The sequence below is a fragment of the Mytilus edulis genome, chromosome 3 (assembly GCF_963676685.1).
Source record: "Mytilus edulis chromosome 3, xbMytEdul2.2, whole genome shotgun sequence".
Lineage (NCBI taxonomy): Eukaryota > Metazoa > Mollusca > Bivalvia > Mytilida > Mytilidae > Mytilus > Mytilus edulis.
In genome coordinates, this window is record NC_092346.1 from 26615355 (window position 1) to 26639816 (window position 24462).

Here is a 24462-nt window from a genome sequence, read left to right on the forward strand (position 1 = left end):
AAGGAATGGAACAGTATTCATATATGGAACTCGACGTTATTGCTGAGAGCGTAGTATGATCGCGGTATGAACGTTGTACAATCGTGGCAAGAGCGTGCTATGATCGCAATAGAAGCGTGGTAAGATCTTGTTGCAATAGGATAAATCGTGGTATGGTCGTAGTGAGAACGTAGCAGGATCGTTGTAGAAGCGTAATGAGAACATAGTAGCATCGTGAAAACAATAAAAATTAACATTTTCATTCCGCTCATACCGCAACCTCACCACAATCTGAATTTATTTTAGATCGCAGTGAGCGTGGTGCGATCGTGGTGTAGTGGGACTGGGGTTTAACGTCAATATCGTGTTCCGAATCATTCCTTCTATTTCTCATTGATACGTAGAGTTTGTCGGAAACAATGCAGTCATACTACCAAAAGTGTAAGGGTAGACGTAGTGGCAGAGGAAGATTTGATAGTTACGAATCTTGATCCAGAAGATATATGTCGGACCGACCAATCTAAGCTCAATCACAACTAATTGCTGGTCCATCAAGTTCAAATGACGATGCCTTAGTGAGCGATAAAAGGGATGACACAGATGTGTCAAAAAAGATTGAGCCGTTGGCGATAAATGACAAGATGTCCAAATTACATATAGACAAACAAAAGCTGGAGAGCTTTTATAAATTTTATATGACAATGAGCATGATGTCATGAATCTAAAATTTACATTTTGATGCCGCTCGTATTGCGAGTCCACCACGATCTGAATTTCTTTTAGATTGCAGTGAGCGTGGTGCGATCGTGGTGTAGTGTGACATGGGCTTTACTGGGATTTTAGCAATTAGAACGTTATTTAAATGACATTAGGGTTGTATTGGTGGTGTTTTAAAAACAAATACTCGTTTGTATTTTTATATTGTAACTAATGTTGGGTTTCGGATGGAGGATTATGTTTGTAAGAAATTCCGGAACATGCGTCATACAAAGAAAAGTAAGGCAAAGTTAGTTGAATAAGCTAATACTAATACTAGTAGTTTGAAAACAAATTGTGATACAATGTTGAAATATATATATATATATCTGATAGCTCTTGTATTACGGGATCTTATAGTTTATAGTTTATATGTCATTTGGTCTAATTAGCATTCATTGTCTTATTTTTATAAGCTGTTTGATGCACATTGATTTAAATGTAATTGTAAAGCATTCAATTTTTCATTGACTTTATCCCTTTTATATGCGTTATTATAAGACGGTGTTCGTAATCGGTTATTGTTTAAAATATATTGTGTGTAGATTAAATTCAGAGTTGGTACAGTGTTTAAGATGGGGAAAAAACGACACTAGGGACAAAGGAACTTTTCAAAAATTAATGCGTCTGAAGCTCTTTTCTGAATGACGCTCAAAGCTAAAATAAAAAAAGCTGGAAAACTGAAAGCCAAGGATGTTAAAGTTTCAAAGCATGTGAAGCATGATATGACAAAAGGCACAAGGCAGTCTTTATAGTAATCTATTTTTTTTCTAATTTCAAGGGTGACTGGGGAATAGAAATATGGTCCCTATCCAATATACCCTCATTTTCCATTGGCAGTCCAAATTTCCCCGACCATCATCCCAAATGGCCTCTATTATGACGAGACCTACCTATTGTATTTATTGTGATCTTGTTCTCGTCCTGAATATGCATGAACTATTTGCCACTGGACGTTAAGCAACAACAATCAATCAATCGAATTATTTTCACATGTTGTTCGCATTTCGTCCACATCAGAACAATCAATGTCGCTAGGAAATTTGAAAGGGTAAATCAATATAAAATTTGAAGAGCACTAAAAATCATAAATGAAAAGATGTTGTGTCATATAATAATATCATTTTAAATAGTTTCTTCAAATAGGATAACATTAGTTAGTACATAATTAATTAATTTTTCTTAAGGCCCTCTTCATAACTCAAAGTTTCAGTTGGAAGAACAGTAACTATAGTTATTCGAACAATAAAACAGGACATTCGGCATTCGATGATTTTTAATTATTGTCAAATTTTTCTGTCCATATACTTTCTATATTAGGGTTTTGTTAGGCATACAAATGAAAAAACGCAACTCTTTTCATAATAGCTGTCGCTCTAATAAGAAGAAATCAAGATGGTAAAAATATAACAGGAGGTAAGTTATGGTTTAGATAACATTCCTATTTCATGTGTGGGAAATGAGAGAACGCAACACGTCGTCTTTTTTTCTGATTTCTTTTCGACACGCAACTCTTCACATTTATTTTTTTGTCACTGATCTAGTTACGATAGAAACGATGCATTATACCTACCACTGACTGAGCTCTTTTAATTTTATCCACACGCTTTGCTATAATCTGTACCAAATCCTGTTTTTCTTCTTTTGACCTATAAGTGTTTCGGATACGTGTAGACAGTTTTATGAGCACTCTGTCAAAGAAATGTTGTTGCCATCTACAAAAGAAAATTGGACTAATGTGATCACTAATTCATTCCTGAATATAAATAACATTTCATTCTGTAGTATCGTCTAATTGTTTCAATTGTCAGACATCTAGCCCAACAGAATTTTATACCATTATCTTAAATGTTTACCCGTCTGCCGTCAACAAATTACATAAAATTCTAATACGACGTGCTTCTTTCGCTTTGTGAATAAACCCATGATCTAAATCCAATAAAATTTCTTTGCACATGCGTATACTGACTACTGCAGAATAATGAATTTTATCAAATTGGCATGCATTTGATATATTTCATTAACTTAAAAAACTTCCAAACTCTTTTAAATGATGCACATGTTGTTACTAATTCATTTATTATGACTGTAATGTGTTGCAATTGGAAATTGACATATTTGACCTAGAAACAACACCCGTTCATGCTGGCTATCCAAACTCCTCCCTCTGAAAAATCACAATGCCAGTCGTTTGCTTGTTTACAAACAAAAAAGAAAGTTTCATGGAAGAACATACACAAACCTTCTGCACTTATACACATCGGACATAGAAATTACCTTAATTGTCCTAATCAGAATCGAAATAATTGATGCAAGCTATTCTTCATTGTAGTTTTAACATGGGTAAGTTTCATATTCGTGTCATTTGAGCCTTCACTATCGCTCGGGCAAAAATAATCACGAATATAATGCCTACCCATGTTAAAACTACAATAAAGTATAGCTTGCATCAATTTTTACTTTAAAATATTGGTTTGTCATTTCAGTCGACTTGCAAAGACTCGGCGCAAAACGGGGGAAGGGCTCGGTAGAACCTCGCTCTTCCCCAGTTTCTCAGTCTCATACAAAAAAGTTTATTATTTTTCCTTCATTGACCTAATATTGTATATTTATCGTCCCCTTCCGACGGACTATCATCGTTTCTTCAAGACCATACTTGCAAATGGTGTCAAGGAAGAGCCGAAAATTCAGTCTCTGAAATTTTCATCCCGAACCTTTGAGTTAGTAGGCCGAAATACACTAAATATAGTTTACTATTGCTTATAGTTCCTAAGAATCAGACTTAACCAGGAAAAATAAACATTGACCAATGAACCATGAAGATGATGTCAAGGTCAGATGAACCATGCCAGGTAGACATGTACAACGTAAACGTCTTCCATACAACACATATAGTTGACCTATTGCTTATAGTTTAAGAAAGACGGACCAAAACACAAAAACTTAACACTGAGCATGAACCGTAAACATGGGTCAAATAAAACCTGCGAGACTGTTATCATAAAATATTTCCATTCACCTAATATAGTTCACCAATTGCATATCGTATTAGACAAAAAGACTAAACTCTAAAACTTTACCTTGTTTACTAAAAACGAGGTCAAGGTCAGATGGCACCTGCCAGCTAGACATATACACCTTACAATCATTCCATACACCAACTATAGTAGACCTATTGCATACAGTATAAGAAAAAAAACATGCACCAAAACACAAAAACTTAATTGTAACTGAACAATGAAAATGAGGTCAAGGTCAGATGTTACCTGCCAGTTGGACAAGTACACATTAGTCCTTCCATACACCAAGTATACTAGATGTATTGCTTAAAGTATCCGAGATATGGACTTGACCACCAAAACTTAACCTTGTTCACTGATCCAAGAAATGAGGTCAAGGTCAAGTTAAAACTATCTGACGGACATAAAGACCTTGCAAGGTACGCACATGCTAAATATAGTTATCCTATTACTTATAACAAGAGAGTTTTAAAACATTACAAAAAACAGAGTTTAACATTACATTGTGCGTTTTACTCTTAACAGACGCATAACCAACCCGATTAACAGACCAACCGCCGATATAGCCGCATACTCAATATAGTTTTACCGACCAATCCCTCGGTTAGCCGAGTGTCGACCGTGAATTAGAACGTCGTTGGCGATCAAATTTCCAATCTGTTAAGAGCTCTACTGAGCTCAGATTTACTATGCTAATTTGTATATATCATGTCCGACTCTAAAGAAAATGTACTTACTTACTAAAGACTATCATAATATGACTTAAACTTCGTATTTACTGGAGTAACAATTATTATATCGGCAAGCTGATAAAAAGTCCCATGTTCGCAGTTCTTTTAGGGAAGGAATTATATGTAAAGTAGTGTTTAGTCAGTGGTTTACCATAATTAAAAGGCAAACATAAAATGAATTGTGATAAAGTGATCAAAATTCATTTACGCAGTTGATCTTAAGTGAGATACGACATGATTAAAACCACATAAAAATGCAATATCTCAACAAATTAAAGTACAATACATTACATTTTATGAAAGAAGACGAGAAAATATACATACTGCAAATGCCGGTGAATTTTTTCGTCGACTGATGCTGGCAACATGCTTTCAATACTGCAAAGGATATCTCTAAAATCGTCTGATATCATAGCATTCTTCATTTCCTGCAATTTTATGTTTAAACTTTGATAACACAGGAAAATCAACAGAATCAATTCATTTTGATAACTTATATATATTGGGTATAAAAACAACGTTGGATATACATCAGCAAGACAACGATAAAATGATACATTATCAACAGAAATCTAGATGCTATATTTCTGAAGTAAATAAATGTTTACTTATATTTAAGATAAGCAAACGCAATAATTTTGAGTTCATTTTGATATTACTCAATTAATTACTCTGTATGTGCACGTACACTATTTGGATACGTCTTAGGGTAAGGAAATGCGCATATGATGAAGATTGATTACTTTGGTAATGCCAAAGGGCTAGACTAGAGACATTTACAAATTTTCTGTGGGTGTACCTTATAAACACATTATTTCACCAACAAATTTACCAGAAGTTCCATGACAGGTATCATTAGTTAAACAGAGACTATGACTTGATGACTTTCAAGGATTAGGACGATGTACATTTCCTCCATAGCAACAGTCATTTATGATCTCTTCTAAAGCATACAAAATACTCACACTTTCCACCCGAACAACTTGTTTACAACAAAAGAGTTTATCATAAGAGAAATAGGTTTAGCAACTCGTGATAATTGGATATCGCTTGATTTAATAATAATAATAAAATCGCCACTGGCTCGTTTGTCATCATATTGAAATTAAATAACCCGAGTTGATATCAAGCGATCAATATATAAATAACACATAGCTGAGAGGGTGATCGAGCAGATTGTTACCCCGAGAAAACATTGTCAACCGCGGCGAAACAAATATGTCGAATCGTTACATATTTTTTTTCAAATATCTTAATCTTTGTGTCCCATGTTCTTAAATCATACATTTTATTTGATTTTTTTTATCATTAATAAATAATTATGTAAATCAACCTCATAATGATTACGTAAGGGATAAACTGCTGTTATGTCCGGTTTAATTCTATAAAATGAAAGGCCGCATTGCAATTTTGTTATATCAAATGCATATTGTAGATCTGACATTTGATTAAAGATAAGCAAATCTGTATTTTATTATGTACCTCTCTTGCACTCAGTTTTAACAATTTATTCTTCTGGAATCCAGACCATGTATTCTTCAGAGTTTTTGTAATGGTGGCAAATACTTCTTGATTGTCTTCATATATAAGATCCCATTTATTGCAGATGAATACTGCTCGTCTAGAGTCGAACACTGTTTTCTTTTCTTCGTCCCTTATTCTCACTAATTCCTCCTGTATCTTTAATAACTGCCATAAAAAAAAAATCCAAAAAGTTTCAATTAAGTCATGGAATGAGATTAAGTATATGTAAGAGAATGATAACCCCTTTCTTTATGGTTAAGTAGACAAGACAAGACAATATTCTATTTAAGTCTAACCTCTTCATTATATAAAACACTAGAGCACACCCGTGATATCGCGGGTCCGTGACTGAATTAAAGTATATAACTATGCGCAAGCATTATTTTAGTATTAGTATTGTCATCTGATATTTTTTAAGTCATGCCGATTATAAGATACACAGTTTTCTCTGCTTTCAAATCTTTCTGTTTGAACCCGTCAAACTGGAACTTATCAATTATTGGTTATATTAATTATTTGGAAAACAAAAGGTCCTGGAATGGAGTATTTTTTTAATCAACAGCATTGTCCTATATTAGTTATAAATAAAGTTGAATTCTTTGATTCGCTGTTTTATGTCATGCCCGCTAACAAATTGAAAACTGTACACCTATACGCTTTATTTTTAGTCGCAGATTTTTAGTATTCGTATTCTTATCTTAGAAAGTCTTACTGATTAAAATACTACAATAGGTAACAATTTGACAATTTAGTAGTGTCAAACCTGTGATTATGACCCGTGTATATAGCATATTAATCCTGAATACACCGTTTGGTGGTGCGCCTGTCAGATGCGGAACGTACAGATAAGGTAATCGGTAACAGGTGAATATACTATTGGTATCGGTATCGGACTCGACCCGGAACTTCTTAATTATTGGCAATATTAATTACGTGGAAAACAAAAGGGCCTGGAGTGGTGTAATTTTTAATCTACACCTTTGTACTATATTAGTTATATATAAAGTTGAATTCTTTGATTCGTCGTTTTTACGTGATGACGGCTGACAAAATGGACCTCGTAATTTTAGTATTATAGATTGTTAAAGTTGATAGATGGTCTATGGTACTGCGACTCTTTCTGAAACCATTCTGTTCGTCATTGAAACACTTCAAGATCGGTAAGTTTTCCGGTCAGACGCCACAGTATAGTTTATACGCCACTGGTGCTAGACTTATTCCTCTATAGGACATCGGATCTCTGGGATCTGCCGTGGATGACTTTGGGATCGGTGTAATGATACATTTATTCCACATAGCTGGCACTTTACCGGAACTATAACATATATTGAAAACACGGATAAGCGCATTCAATGCCGTAGGATTTTTATATAATCCAACTGGAATATCATCAACGCCAGGAGATTTGCCTCATTTTGATATTTTCACTACATTATACACTTCGCTACTGGTAATTTCACCATCTATAATTTCATCACAAATTATATCACTATTACAATTTTCTATTTCATTACTTATACTAGTATCGCTATTTTATTTAACATTTCTTCAAAATCACATTTCCATTTATTTATAACTATATCTTTATCATCACATATTGATCCATCATTTAATTTAATCTCCAATGGAATAGTATTTTGACGCTCGCTCCCTACTCCGAGTCTGCCAATTTTCCGCCAAAATTCTTTCAGGTTTCCTTGTGAATTAATTAATTTCTCTTGCATTGAATGGCAATATTGACGTTTTGATCCTTGGACACCTCGATCAAATAGTTTTCGGTTTTGGACAAAGATATGACGCAGTTCCCTTTTTTTGTTACTAAGAAGACATTTATTCCAATTTTTTTCCGCTTTACAAACATCATTCCACAACAAATTAAGCTCGGAATTCCACCACGTTTTTTTTAATTTTTTTTTAGCTTTGTTGTTAAACGCATTACTAATTCGAATTTCTTTACTTGATAACTTTTCGGACATTTCTGTTTTCAGTACCGATACAAAATTTTCATACATTTTATCGATATTTTGTTGTGAAGATTCAGATTGTTTCAACTGCAATATCACACGATTAATTTCTGTTACAATAGAATCACCAAGCGTTTGCCTTTCAAAAAGGCTATTCGACTCTTAGCTGATGAAAATGGAAAGTGCTCTAGCTTTGTAGATTAATTCATTTACTAGAATAGCCACGTGCATCAATCAACAAATTTTACCACACACGTGAGGTCACACGCTATGAAGTAGTATCGTTTAACGTTTTTGTTTACTCCAGAAGATTCCACTATTTATAGATAAAGGTTACCTGTGTAAAATCCAATTGCTAAAATAGAGAGGAAAATTCCGATACTCTACGGGATTGAAGGACATTTACGTGGTTTGGATTGTCCTAATTAATCAATAAACTTTGATTACTCACGTCTCGTAATATCTGCCAATCAGGTAGCAAGAAAAATTCACGCACTAACTGTCCATCGTTCAATTCTTAATCTCGAGTCGAGAACAATAAGCCAATTTTCCGGTAAACTTTTAGTTTCATATTTGATTTTGGTAACAGTTTGATGTTTGTCTTTATTTTTACTGACTTGGTCTTCAATTGGAAAATATAGGCACATATTCCATGTCAATAGTGAATGGTTAGGTACTATTTTACGAAGGTCATATCTACCGGGCTCGCCAAAACTTTGAATGATAGTAGTAGCTCTTGTTACGATAAAAATTACAAAAACTGTTCCCATACCCGTTTGTCTGAAAATCGACTTTATCGCGCTCTGGTAAGCACTCTATTCCTTCGATTGAATCCGAGAAATCAGAACAACGCCTGTTAAAATCACCACACAGATAGAACAAATTACCTTGTGGGATTGTGTATAAATGTGTCATTAATGTTTCCATAAATTCGTGTACATTGATTGCTCTAGTTGAGTTTTCTGGTGGCAGGTAGACGACGCAAACGTAAAACATATTGGCATTACAACGTTTATCTTTAAACTGTACCCACATTATACCATCAGTGTTATCATCAACGATTTTAATGTGAAATTGTTGATCAAAGTCATTGCGGACCAAAAGTCTTACCCCACCCGATCCATTCTTAGCTCGAATAAGTATATTCCGTCGGCTATGGCCGTACCAGCAGTAACCATCCACGTTTACAGAATTAGACCAATCAGGTGTGTTTCGGCAATACCCAGTATATGTAGATTGCGTTGCAGAATACAAGAACTTAAATTTACATATAGAACGAGTGATAGCGAGTACTTACAAATGTATCATGAAGTAAGGGATTATCATTCTCTTACAAACTTAGAATATTGTAAAGTGCTGAGGCGCAAATGATCTCTTCAAGAATTTGTTTCATTGTTGGTGTAAATTATATATTTTTAATTAATGCATGACTTCACTCTGCAGTATTTCATTTATGAGCTAGTTTTAGTGATGTAGGTGTAACATAAAATATTATCCCCCATTAAATATTGTCTGTCGGACAAAATTTCATATAAAATATTGTTAACTGACAGTATTTCATAATGAAATAGTGTCCTTGTCTATGAAATTTTGTCATCACCTTCTGGACAATATTTCACTATGCAATTCTGTTCATGGCAATACCTCAATTAATTAATTAAAGTTATTTATTATTATAACATTATGGGCACAAATTTTACAGCAGCAGTAAACTTCAACTTAATTTGATTTTTTATTTGTTTCACAACGCAACTTTTAGTCAAATCCAATCACTGTCATAAATCCTTACAATCTGGTAAATGTGCACCAGGGCAGCAGTTGTAACTCATTTATAAAATCTCTTCGTTTTAAATTGTAAGTAGGTCTGCACAATAGGATAATCCCTTACTAAGAACATGATTTGCATTCATTCTTCACAATTAAGAGACACCAAATTCTACAATTTCGTTGGTCGAGAGCACTTTGCTATATTCTAATAATACATGTACATGTTCAGAATAAATGATTAACGCTTACATTGATTCAAATATCCTCGGGTCCTTACAACCAGATGAATTCATTGATTAGAAAATGGTATGATTCATTGATAACTCAAGGCAACCATTTTATTTATAATTTATGCATGACTTCATTCTGCAGTATTTCATTTATGAGCTATTTTTAGTGATGTAGGTGTAACATAAAATATTGTCCCCCATTAGATATTGTCTGTCGGACAAAATTTCATATAAAATATTGTCAACTGACAGTATTTCATAATGAAATAGTGTCCGTGTCTATGAAATTTTGTCATCACCTTCTGGACAATATTTCACTATGAAATTCTGTTCATGGCAATACCTCACTATGAAATACTGGCTTTGAAAATATTTTTTAATCGAATTATTACACAAAAAGAAATACTACACAAGCATGCAGAATGCACATTTTTAGATTTATAACTGAAATGGTTTTGTCTAGTAAGGGATTTATATTATTAATAATTGTGACTTTCAAATTTTCATAGATACATTACAAATGGTTTATTATAGATCAAAGAATTGTCTAACGTATGTTTCATTGTATTACATTATACTGTACAAATATAAGTAATATACTGCATGGCAATCACTTATTTTGTAAATACTTCGAAGTATAATAGTCATGATAGTAATTGTAAATACTTGATTGACGAATATTTGTTTTTAATATAGGTATGGAAGTACACGAGAACATGTGACTGGGATAATAATTTGTCTTCATTTGTTATTATTAATAAAAAAAATATCAATATCTTACATGAATATATGTTAATAACCTCCCCTTCATGAGACAAAATCCCATGACAATATGTCTATGAAATATTGTCTCATTACTCACAAAATATAACCAAAATATGACCTCGCTTTAACAGGACAAAATTTCATAGTATTCATCTGTAAGATTATTGTCTCAATTCACACAAAATATAACCTCCTTTTTAACAAGACAAAATTCCATGGTATTCATCTTTGAACTATTGTCTTAATACAGACAAAATTTCACTATGAAAATTTGTCCTACTCTGGACATTTTTCCATAGACGAGGACAATATTTCATGATACACAGTTATGCAATATTGTCTTTTGGTACAATATTTCATAGGACAATATTTTGCTTTACATAGGGACTTTCTTTTAATTTGGGAAGTATTAAAAATAATGTGTTATAGACAAGATGTAAGGTGCATGACACAGCAGTACAAAGTAAAGGTTTCTTTACTATGTCTGGGAAATGTTCTAATAAAATGCCTTTAAAAGTTTTAAACAAAAATCAAATTTCTGGGTTTTTTATCGGAATATTTGAAATAATTATTCTCTATTGTTTATTATTTAGATAAACTAATTAAAGTTATTTACTATTATAACATTATGGGCACAAATTTTACAGCAGCAGTAAACTTCAACTTATTTGGATTTTTTATTTGTTTCACAATGCAACTTTTAGTCAAATCCAATCACTGTTATAAATCCTTACAATCTGGTAAATGTGCGCCAGGGCAGCAGTTGTAACTCATTTATATAAACTCTTCGTTTTAAATTGTAAGTAGGTCTGCACAATAGAATAATCCCTTACTAAGAACATGATTTGCATTCATTCTTCACAATTAAGAGACACCAAATTCTACAATTTCATTGGTCGAGAGCACTTTGCTATATTCTAATAATACATGTTTAGAATAAATGATTAACGCTTACATTGATTCAAATATCCTCGGGTCCTTACAACCAGATGAATTCATTGATTAGAAAATGGTATGAATCATTGACCATTTTAATCATGCAACGTATACTTCGTCTTATGCAGAATATGTAATGTCATTATGGATCGATAAATAAACATATATTTATTAACAACAAAGTTAACATAAAAAAGTGAGAAGTTTTTTGGATACCGTTTTGTGGTCCGTATGATATATATTTATTAATAGTATCAGAAGCACATGTCTGTGTTTGTTCATGTTCAACACGTGTTGATGAGCACATGGTTGCATACCTGGTTTGTTATTATATGATTTGATTGGCTATTGTATGTCGCAATGCAGGTATCCTACCCCATGACAATATGTCTATGAAATATTGTCTCATTACTCACAAAATATAACCAAAATATGACCTCGCTTTAACAGGACAAAATTTGATAGTATTCATCTGTAAGATTATTGTCTCAATTCACACAAAATATAACCTCCTTTTTAACAAGACAAAATTCCATGGTATTCATCTTTGAACTATTGTCTTAATACAGACAAAATTTCACTATGAAAATTTGTCCTACTCTGGACATTTTTCCATAGACGAGGACAATATTTCATGATACACAGTTATGCAATAGTGTCTTTTGGTACAATATTTCATAGGACAATATTTTGCTTTACATAGGGACTTTCTTTTAATTTGGGAAGTATTAAAAATAATGTGTTATAGACAAGATGTAAGGTGCATGACACAGCAGTACAAAGTAAAGGTTTCTTTACTATGTCTGGGAAATGTTCTAATAAAATGCCTTTAAAAGTTTTAAACAAAAATCAAATTTCTGGGTTTTTTATCGGAATATTTGAAATAATTATTCTCTATTGTTTATTATTTAGATAAATTAATTAAAGTTATTTACTATTATAACATTATGGGCACAAATTTTACAGCAGCAGTAAACTTCAACTTATTTGGATTTTTTATTTGTTTCACAATGCAACTTTTAGTCAAATCCAATCACTGTTATAAATCCTTACAATCTGGTAAATGTGCACCAGGGCAGCAGTTGTAACTCATTTATATAAACTCTTCGTTTTAAATTGTAAGTAGGTCTTCACAATAGAATAATCCCTTACTAAGAACATGATTTGCATTCATTCTTCACAATTAAGAGACACCAAATTCTACAATTTCATTGGTCGAGAGCACTTTGCTATATTCTAATAATACATGTTTAGAATAAATGATTAACGCTTACATTGATTCAAATATCCTCGGGTCCTTACAACCAGATGAATTCATTGATTAGAAAATGGTATGAATCATTGACCAGTTTGTACGAGGGTAGGATCGCGATTCTCGTGCAGAATCTTATTATAAATAATAGATATTTTTATAACTAGTTATTCGACGTACTGCCTTTCAGAGTAGCATACCTCCGTTTCGTTATACGTCCCACCCCACCCCTCCCATTTGATAGATTTGAGTTAGACAGTTTAATGATGTGACAAGATAAATTGTAATAATAATGTATTTATTGTGTTTTGTAGATTGTTGTTGATTTTGATTTTTAGTTGGGATGGAGTCCCGAAACGGACTTTGTTGTATTGAGGAAACTTGTGTGATTTTCTTGGATGAGTTATTAGATGCAGATGGACGTTTGAATGAATATTGAAATATGAATATATGAAATGGTTTTGATGTTTGAAGAAAGAATAAAGTATTAAAGTGTGCTACTCACAAGGAGAGCTCATTCCTATAGTATACATGTGTTGAGTTTTATTGACTAAATAATATATATTCGGTTAAGCTTGGCGAATTAGACCATAATTAAAAAAGAATATCACCAGTGTAGTTTCGATGTTTGATATACAAATTATATAATTCATCCGTCGTCGTAGTATTGTTAACCAAGAATATTATTTTAAAAAATAAAAATTATAGCATTTATAACTGTAGTGTAATAAACAATTATGGTTTTCTTTTCTTTTACGGTCGAATTTGGTCATATAGCTCATAAAAGCGTTTATACTTATTTATCCTTGGCTTTCATATATGTCTGTGTTTCATAGTTCCCGATGAAGGTAAATCCCGAAAAATGCTTCCAACGCATGTAATCTCATCTATCAAGCGTATTTTCATGTCATACCACAAAAGGTTCCACAAACGATTGGCCTTGTATTGGGATTTTAAATTATATCAATGTTTTACACCAGATATATATGATACGTTCATAATCACTGTGTATCATCGCCACCGGAAATTGGGTACTAACGAAGCGGAGAGAAATAGAAAAAAAAGTTAACAAGTTAAGAATTCATTCAATTTAAAGCATTTCCACTCATTTGATGAGGGTGCCGCTTAAGAAATGATTTTCTGATATATAATTCTTTAAATTATTAGGCCGATAAGTACAAAATTAATACAACATTTTGTGTAATACTCCAAAACTTGCCACTTAGTACCGGAAAATTTCGAGGTCGATCGTCCTCTGTCGCCCCATTCTCAAGATATTGAACTGTTTTTCATTATTTTTCCAGACACGTTTTTAGATTATTATAGTGTGGCATCATATTTACTGAAATTTGTTGTCAAAAACATGTTTTTTAAAGAATATAGACCATAAAAAATAAAGTTTAGGGTACGGCAACTTGCTCGTGTTGACAAATTTACTGTATGGCAACTTGTTTTCAACTGTATGGCAACTTGCTAATTTTAGAATAGTTATTTACTGTCCTTTCAAAGAAAATAAAGTATTAAGTTCAAATATCTAAGGGGGGTACTCTTTTATCTTAAACTGTTTTTGTCCTTTTCAAGGTTTTAATTTGTTTAAAACTATTATTTGACTGATAAATTTTAAAAACTGTTAAAAGAGGGACGAAAGATACCAAAGGGACAGTCAAACTCATAAATCTAAAACAAACTGACAACGCCATGGCTAAAAATGAAAAAGACAAACAGAAAAACAATAGTACACATGACACAACATAGAAAGCTAAAGAAAAAACAACACGAACCCCACCAAAAACTAGGGGTGATCTCAGGTGCTCCGGAAGGGTAAGCAGATCCTGCTCCACATGTGGCACCCGTCGTGTTGCTTATGTGATTACAAATCTGGTAAATAGTCTAATTCGGTAGGTCACATTCATGAAATGAAGGGGATTGTAGTTACGACGTAAGGAACATATCCGATATCATTTGTGAAACGGTTATTCCATAACGGTCAACCAACTCGTGATGGTGTCCGTAAAATTTACGAAGGGATGATTTCAACTTCATCATTTGGAACTCTTGAATTAAAAACTTCCTTGTGAGCAGTAACCCTCTATCAAGAAAATCATGATAGGAAATGCAAGCACGGGAATATCGTATCAATTGGGAGATATATACCCCGCATGCAGGTGCTGCTGGAATGTTGCTACTTAGAAATGGAAAGTTCACAATTGGAAAGCTGAAATCATCTCTTTTGTCGTAAAGTTTTGTTTTCAACCGACCCTCATTGTCAATTTCTAGATGCAAGTCAAGATATGAAGCCGACTTAACTGTATCTGTAGCATCCTTTATCTCCAATTCGATGGGATAGATGCGTTCCACATAGTCACCAAATTTTGAATTGTTTAGCGAAAGAACGTCATCTATATAGCGGAAAGTAGAGTTAAAGGATATTGCTAGCTTCTTACCTTTCTTCCTAAGAAGTTTCTGCATGAAGTCAGCCTCATAATAATAAAGAAACAAGTCGGCAAGTAGAGGGGCACAGTTTGTTCCCATTGGGATGCCGACAGTCTGTTGAAAAACACGTCCTCCGAACGTTACAAATATGTTGTCAATCAAGAAATCAAGCATCTTGATAATATCGGTTTCAGAGAATTTTTTGTTTGAATCAGATTGATTCTTTACAAAGTATGATTTATCCCTCCCTAAGACAAGATACTTGTATCTACGTTGGCCATTCTTTTTTATGAAGCAAAGTAATACCAACTCTTTCAATTTGTCTTTTAGTTCTTTAACTGTTTTCGACCCACTGTCTGTAATCTGTTTTGTTAAAATTTGCAATGTTGTTAACTGTTTATTTGAAATTGAGATTCCTGTTATCTGTTACTTAATACTTAAAGTGTTCACTGTTTTTGACATTATTTACTCTGTTAACTGATCTTAACTGTTATTTACAAGAATCACATTAACATTTGCTGTCTATCTCTTTCTTTACGTTGCTTCCGCAAAGGAGTGACATAAACAGCATATATATGTAACTGTACATGTCTTTAAAAAAAATTTGAGAATAGTAAATCCTTGATAAAATTGAGTCCATTTTTCCATTATGAGGAAAATGTCAAAGAAACAGAAGCCCGACCAAATAGAAGAAACAACCCAACGCAACGAGAAAATTATGCACTAGGGTGGGGTGTCAATTCACAGATAGGAAAAAAACTTAGAATTGACACTCATGATTTTTAAACACCCTCTTTCCATTCCTTCCTAATAAATAAGGCTTTTTATTTGAGTTATGCATGTGTATATTTATGGAAAGAGAATCGTCCATAGATTTGATTTCCAATAGTTATAATGGTGAAATATAATCTTTTTTTTTGTGTAACCATGGCAACAATCAGCATTTATTCGATACCAAATATTGCAAAATAGGGGGTTGAACATGTCACAAAGATCTCAAAAAATTAGTCCAAAGGAAAATTTCAATCAATAAGAGTGATACCTTTCCTGAAACTATAGAAACATATATCTATCAAAAGGTAATCAAATCATATGCATTTCTGCTGTTTATTCCATAAAATTGAATTGAAAAGATCGAGCGTCAAATCTTTGTTGAAAAACAATACAAAATTTCTAAATCTATGGCGGTACGGATAGGAACGTTTGTACGTTCAAACTGAAAAATGGCTTATAAAACATGCTAAAAACAATCTAAATGTTCATATAAACCCACTTGGAAGGCTATATTATTATTCAACTATCTAAAAATCAATTCAGTTGTACAAAAACTTTCATATTTAGAAAATTCACCATGGCTATAATGCAAAACTAAACTTGTTACTGAGTATTGATATACCTGAAGCTGTCTCCTTAGTGAGCAATCATTTAACTACAACAGGGGGTAGAAGTTCAATGTTTGTTTCTTGAAACACATAAATGAACCAAAATTTAAAACATGAAATAAATACAAGACTATATACAAATGAAGCAAAGGTTACGGACTCAAGTTGGGTCATGCAGGTGCAACAAATGCGACAGTGTTAAACATGATTAGGGATATCTCATTCCCCTATTTATACGTCTAACCAATGTAGTTATATCTGCCTTCTACTTGTAATGTATCTAAAACGTTAAAAGGAAAGGCCACTTCTTATCCAGCTAAAACCCTGGTCAGTCCTATGATGAAAATAATTCAGATGTATATGGAATGTTTGATAAGTTATATTGACCCAGAGTACCTGAACGGAATTGTGAAAAATAAAGTACCTTTTCAATTTGCAATTCGTAAAATAACTGAACAGTGTGGCCTGGTAGAAGAGGCCGAAAAATGAGGACTTGGTTCTCAAATTGATGTCAAATTTGCTAGTCTAAGACTTCAGAAATGTAAAGATAGACCAAGGCTTTTTTTATATATCAGCTCAGAGTTCTTAATTTGGGACTTGGAGATGAAAGAGCGCTTCAACTTGTGACACCTTACATGTTACTTTCTGATTTATACACTGGTTTTGATGATTTAAAATAAAAATCAGTAAACCTTCGTATTCCTTTTAATAAAATCTTGTAAGCAATGAGTCGTATGAATACCCTGACTGAGATGTAACCATAATTTATAAGAAACCCCGCCATAAAAAAATAATGTTCGCGCCCTATTGTATTCACTCATTCTATCTGTTTGTTACACTTTCCTACGTCATGACGATAACCCAAGTTTGCTACGACTGATTGACATAAAACATTTACTCAACAATATACAGAACCAGAAGAAGCCTCCCTTTTGCTGTTTGAAGCATTTTTGATTATTCATGACATAGTCCTTTTTTTGGAGTCAATCACTCCGTCTGCTTTTCCATCCGTTCAATTGTCTGTCCATGTGTCAATAAAAAAATATGGTGTACTTGCGTGTGTCTTCTGAAAATTAGTCAGCTTTATAAAAGATTCCTTATGGAGCTTGGCATTTCTGCAACTTTGTACAGTGGTTTTCAAACTTTTGAATACATTGAAGATTTGCTCTTCCCCTTTCCATTGCTTTTGGGTTCGTTTGGAAAAAGGGTAAATTAAAGTTGCTGTTAACTCTTATCAGAATTTAAAATTTGTTGTTAACTGTTTTTGCCAAATTCGAGGTGTTGTTAACATGTTAACGGACCCCCTCCCCCATCTAATTATGCATTTAATTTAGATAAAATGCATTAGATAGAAAAACCATTTGCTTGACAGCATTTAAGATGTATACAAATTATATATTTTCAAAAAGAAACTGACAAGAAAATTAATTCGAAATGCAATTCACGATTTATTTCTTCTTACTTTCGATGAAAACAAAGTATTTTCTTAATTTTGTCTGTCCGAATTCTCGATCCTGTGGTTCGGTGGTTGTCGTTGCTTCATCTCTATCTTATTTGTTGTTTTCATAAATTGTTTTGTTACACTGTATATGAGTTAGGCCGTTAGTTTTCTTGTTGAGTCCTTCCACATTTTTCTGTCGGTGCTTTTTATAGCCGACTATAAGGTACGAGTTTTCGTTGTTAAAGACCGTACGATAGCATATAATTGCTTGCATACACTTTATTTTATCCTGATGATAGTTATCTTATTTGCTATCATACCACATCTCCAGTTTTTATCTAAAAAAAATCTAGCACCAACAAAGGATGAATGGACGGTTTATTTTATTGAACTTACACAATTTCAACCTAACAACAAATAAGACAACAGTCGTCAGTAGTTTAACGATACATAAATGTATTTAGGATAATATGGTTGAAAAAAATCTTTTTGTACAAAATCGAAAAGCGGTACCCAACGAGGCCTTCTGAACTGAATTAACGGCATATATTTAATGATATATGATAAGTAAGACATTTTGTATATTTGTAAGCCTGTAAAGCTTTGATATCAACAAAATATCGTCATTTGATATTATCTAAACAGTGATTAATTTCCTCTTAAAATTATAATATATTACAAGACGCCGTACAGACAAAAGTTGTTATTTTGCAATTCGCCGTACAACGTCCTGCAATTCGCCGTACAACAAACAAACAATGTTTTTGTCCATATTCTTTAAAAAAAAACATGTTTTTGACAACAAATTTCAGTAAATATGATGCCACACTATAATAATCTAAAAACGTGTCTGGAAAAATAATGAAAAACAGTTCAATATCTTGAGAATGGGGCGACAGAGGACGATCGACCTCGAAATTTTCCGGTACTAAGTGGCAAGTTTTGGAGTATTACACAAAATGTTGTATTAATTTTGTACTTATCGGCCTAATAATTTAAAGACTTATATATCAGAAAATCATTTCTTTCTTAAGTGGCACCCTCATCAAATGAGTGGAAATGCTTTAAATTGAATGAATTCTTAACTTGTTTACTTTTTTTTCTATTTCTCTCCGCTTCGTTAGTACCCAATTTCCGGTGGCGATGATACACAGTGATAATGGTTTGAAAAGTCTCTACTGATACAAAACAACACTTACATCATGCCACTAGATTTCCATTCGATTTTAAAATATTTAATATTTAACGCTATATGCGGATAGGGTGAAGAACATTTAGACTCTAAAATTACCTGAATCAATCTAAAAAAATCTGAATGAAGAAATCTGTTATGATCCAAACGTAATGGATCGACTTTTTCTTATTATTTGTATTTATCTTAATTTATTGTGGTAAAAAAAGAATTTAAACAATATGCATTTACATTTGTCTCGTGTAATTTATGTCTGCAACACTGACTTACTATGATGCTTTAAAGAAAATCAATCAAATCCATATTTTGGGTCATTTGTATTATTAAGTATGAAAACGATAGTTTTTGTTTTGTTTTATCATTATTCTTTTTTTTTATTACTGAGCTATAATTTTTATACTTTTAACCAAGTAGGACAAAAAAAGATCCTAAGGGTCATGGTATAATAAAAAAAAATGATTTCTACATGAAAATTTAATTTCGTGTCGGAATGCAAATCAACATTGGTATTAAAGTAAACGATCAGATTTTAAAATGATATATAAAGATATCAAGATATAAATGAGTTTAGAAACTTTAAAAATGTGCTTTCCATTCGTGTTATTGTCTTTTTGACCCATTCCTAATTTCCATTCTCAATTTCATTTCCATTGTCATGTGTGACTCAAAATTACCTAAAGACAATGTCTAAAGTCGATTGTATCGGGTTTTTTTTAATAAATATTATGTTTTTAAGTTTGAAATTCTAAATTTGACACTGTAGCATTCACGCCTTACCAAGGCTTTTTGTAATTTTTGTATTATAGAACAAATCCGTATTAAAAGAACGAACTTGATTCGACATTGGCTGATCATGCAATTTCTTTTTATCGTTGCAAGATTAATTTCAAAATGTCGAAAAGAACAAAAATATTCAATTTATTAGTGATTTAGATATAAGATGTTGACTTTGATCTCAATAAAACCAGCCACCCACATGTATATCAGAAGTTGTACATGTATCATCGTTCCAAAGAAATATATCTACAATATTTACACAACTTTTTTTTTTTTTTTTTTTTTTTTATCTAACTGCAATGTTCCTTTTAAAGAGAGTCACTTGTGTTTGTGTTTGTTATTTTTTTACTTTCCATTTCCGATCTATTTATATTTAGTTATGTCAAGGCTGATGTACTCATCTACATTTGAAATAGTAGCAGTATTGTTCATGAGACAGTATCAAAATCGTACATCAACCAGATAATCAAGCTTAGTTTTGTCCACATTAAAATTTCAGTTTTTAAGCTACCTGTCATTGGCTTTATTTTTTGGTGAGCTTTGGATAAAACGATAGGTAGTATATTCTGCATTGTCGTGCCCTTCAAATGTTTTGAAATAATTATTTTAAGACTTTTTCATAGTTTGATTTTACCAATAATTATTCTTACCCTATCGCTCTGCACTCCTCCACCATTTGATGCATTTATAATATATATAAATGCAAGAGCATTTGGCAGATACTGAAATAACCTTTTAGTTAGATTAGGGTGGTCTGGACCAATTCCTGGTGTATCAACAATGACTATATTTTCCTTGAATAAAACATTCATACATTTGAAATTTGTTAAGACATTTGATAAAGACGTTGAACGTTTCCAAGTCGAAAATTCTTAAATATAAGATAACTGATATGTTATGACAAGAGGCTATCGCTGAACAACAATTTGACTGTATTTGGCAAAAAATTTACCTGTGATGTTACTTTTTGTGGCGTTGATGCATTCGGGCGAATGCCATTTGCGCCGATTTAAAAATTGTTCGATCTTTCATTTGCGCCGATGGTGCAATGGTAAATTACAAGTGAGTATTATTTTTTTATTTATCAATATAAACCTCTTCCGTTAGCTATTGGTACACATGATATGAATTATCATTTATAACATGTATATAACTATTCAGTCTATTGTACCAGCACATAGATTGTTGTCATTTTCATCTGGCTCAGAACTGGTGGAGGAAAATCCGGTCTGTTTAACTTATTACATTAAAACATCTTTATATACTAATTGATACTATTTACATAAAGACAAACACGCGAATTGGCAGCATGGCCGTCGTTTGTACCATTACCCTTCCTACATATGTTTTTTTTCAAGATCTATAAATATCCTCTTTTCATACGGCATTATATTTTAAGATCGTTTTAGTAGTCACTATGGTTATTTTCTTTAATTTTGGTTAGTGTATGAAAAAATATACAATTATTTCAGTGTTCTTGAATACATACCAAACTTCAATATTGGAAGTTCTAGGTTTGTTCTTTGCGAATCATAACATGCTACATAGACAATAATAGTGCATCGACTTGACATATCAACGATATAAGGATGAGGCTTAGAAACGAGGAAATGCGAGGCTGTGCCGAGCTATTTCCCCGTTTCGGGCCGAATCCTTATATCGTTGATCTGTCAAGTCAATGCACTACTATTGTCTTTATACTGCAATCTAAAAAAAAATTTCAATTGCTGTTTAATGCGTTAACTTATTTGGGGAAATCCCCTTTAAAAAGGCCTCATATCATGCTCACGGAGAAATTTTCAACACAATGAAATGTACATTCACCTGTTGTAACCCGCACTCGATGGTGAACGAAATCATTTGAGTATGGACTAAAATATCAACCATACGCATAACAAATTAATGATTTATAGGTTGCAAACAAAAAATATTAATAAATGAAATATGCTTTTTCAATAATTACAAAAGAAACAAGGTTGAGTCGTTCCACGCATCGTTGTATTATGCATTGAAAACAAGAACAGATTGAAGAGGTCGTATGAATAATTAAATGTTATTTCGGCAACTTCTATTTGAATATTCATGAGGAAAAGTAATATCGGGTCAGTGACTGTATATGACATAGAAATATACAGTCAACGCATTTTGACTGCTCAAATAGAACGAGTGCAGTATAAATTAACATATTGTGTATGCGCTTACCTGTAGAAAAGGGATTGGCCAATAGATATCCACGAATTCATATTCTTCCTCTTCAACCATATCAATTTGACTCTCAGTAGGCTTTCGAATAGTTACATATCTTTTCAATAATGTTCTAACTGAATCTGCATCTAAATCTTTCTCCAAAGGAATTGCATGTGGCCTTTTTGTTTTTCCAGTTACCTCTATTTTCTTCTCTTTCGAATTATGGATTCTACATATGGTTGATGTACAAGCCAGTGCCGAATGAGGTAAAAGATCCACGCCAAGAAGAAGATTGATGAAAGTACTCTTTCCGCCACTTGTTTCACCTGTATTATGAAAACACATGCTTCGATAGCACTTTTTTTTTATTAATAATAAACACCCTATATCGTAGTGTATTATAACATGTTTGCAATTTGTATATATGTTGTAACAGGACAAATTGTTGATTCATTAAAATGTTTACCAAATAAAAGTAAATCTGTTTTTAAAAGTTTTCAAATGTATACTATCCATGAATGAAGTTTTTGGTCGCAAGAATCGAAACAGGTTTGATCTAGAAATTACTTTTTCAACATATACGTATGTATATAATGCGTTCCTACATCTGTACTATGTTAGAATATTCTTCAATAAGAATAAAGAAGGACAAAACCATCAATCTTGGTTGTTTTATATTATATTTGTACCTTTGAAAAATACATTACACAATTAGTTAAATTGGCAATTTTAGGTAAAAAACACCCTTGATTTGCTTGAAGGGGGTCGTGTTTAACCGTCTTTCTCTAATGTCTTGTTTTTATCTTTTCGTCATGTTTTGTCATAGCTTTGTCAAATTCTCTTCGACTTATTAATTTTTAATGCTTTATGTCAAAATCTTTTATCTACTATCAAACATAATTAAAGAAAAACTTGAACTTGAATTCAAAACAATATCACAAACTTGAAAATAAAACTTTATGAAGTTCCAAAAATGAAGATAATTTTAAATAGACCAATTTTGACACAATTTTAAGAATAACCTGTTATAACAATTGGACAGGAATCATCCAATACGTCGGAGATTTTTTCTTGAGGTACTTCCTGTACATCTCCAAATTCTATAATAATTTCCTCTTGCAAATCTGGGAATACATTTTTGCTTTTTGTAAACACACAAATGTCCTTGTAAATTTCTATAAGCTGCTCATTTGCACGTCGTTTGAAATTTGTTATGTTTTCAAGCAGGTTAGCAGTATGTTCCTATGAATGAGAAAAAATATAAAGTGTATACAGCTTGGGTAATTTAATATAAAAAAAATAGATGATTTGGTATAATTGCCAATGAGACAACTCTCCACAAGAGACCAAATGACAGAAAATAACAAATATAGGTCACCGTACGGCCTTCAATAATGAGCAAAGCCCATACCGCATATGCGCCTGTTAAAGTCCAGGAAATGAATAATGTAAAACAATTCAAACGAGGATCTAACGGTCTAATTTATGTACAAAAAATGAACGAAAACAAATATGTAACACACCAACAACGAAAACCACTGAACTACAGGCTCTGACTTGGGACAGTCCGGGTACTTGTATATCCAAACAATAAAAAGACACTAAGTACTATCTGAGACAGTAACAACTGATAAAAAGTTTAGTCTTTAAAAAGATATTGTTATGGAAGCCGTTTAATGAATTAAGGCGGAATGAATTTCTTGACATAGACAAAATGTAATTTTTTCATGCTAAAAGAAAAGATCTGAAGGTCCATTCAGTCGGCTTATTACGACTGTTGAGTAAATAAAGTTACTTGCATAAATGTGTTAAAATGTGTCAACAGAGTAAGAACCGCAATATATAGTTCTAGTACGAAAGTTAGCTTTTGGTTTTCCAGAAGTTATTTCCACTGCTCTTCAAAAATACGCCTTCAATGTGACGTAACTATTACGTGACGTCATATATCGAATGAAGTAAACGTCCAATTACCGTATTTACTGGATCACGAATTATATAAACCATATTAAATTAGCGACAGCAAGAGCGATATAAGTGTATAAATCTTTGTTGACAAACGATGAAACCTATATCATCTTTATCGCTTTTTTGGGCGAAAATAGGTTTTGACAATCAAGTACTCTTTA

The 24462-nt window shown here is 32.5% G+C and overlaps 1 protein-coding gene across 1 annotated transcript in view; it reads right to left on the minus strand.

The window, feature by feature from the left end:
* LOC139516107 (dual serine/threonine and tyrosine protein kinase-like) overlaps window positions 1–24462 on the minus strand; it is a 162217-nt gene that overhangs the window by 35457 nt on the left and 102298 nt on the right. Inside the window, exons 12-17 of the mRNA XM_071305960.1 lie at window positions 23359–23578; window positions 22352–22662; window positions 20800–20943; window positions 5969–6175; window positions 4811–4914; window positions 2309–2450 (exon numbers count right to left, since the gene is read on the minus strand). Of these exons, the coding sequence (XP_071162061.1) occupies window positions 2309–2450; window positions 4811–4914; window positions 5969–6175; window positions 20800–20943; window positions 22352–22662; window positions 23359–23578 (1128 nt within the window). The remainder of the gene's footprint in view (window positions 1–2308; window positions 2451–4810; window positions 4915–5968; window positions 6176–20799; window positions 20944–22351; window positions 22663–23358; window positions 23579–24462) is intronic.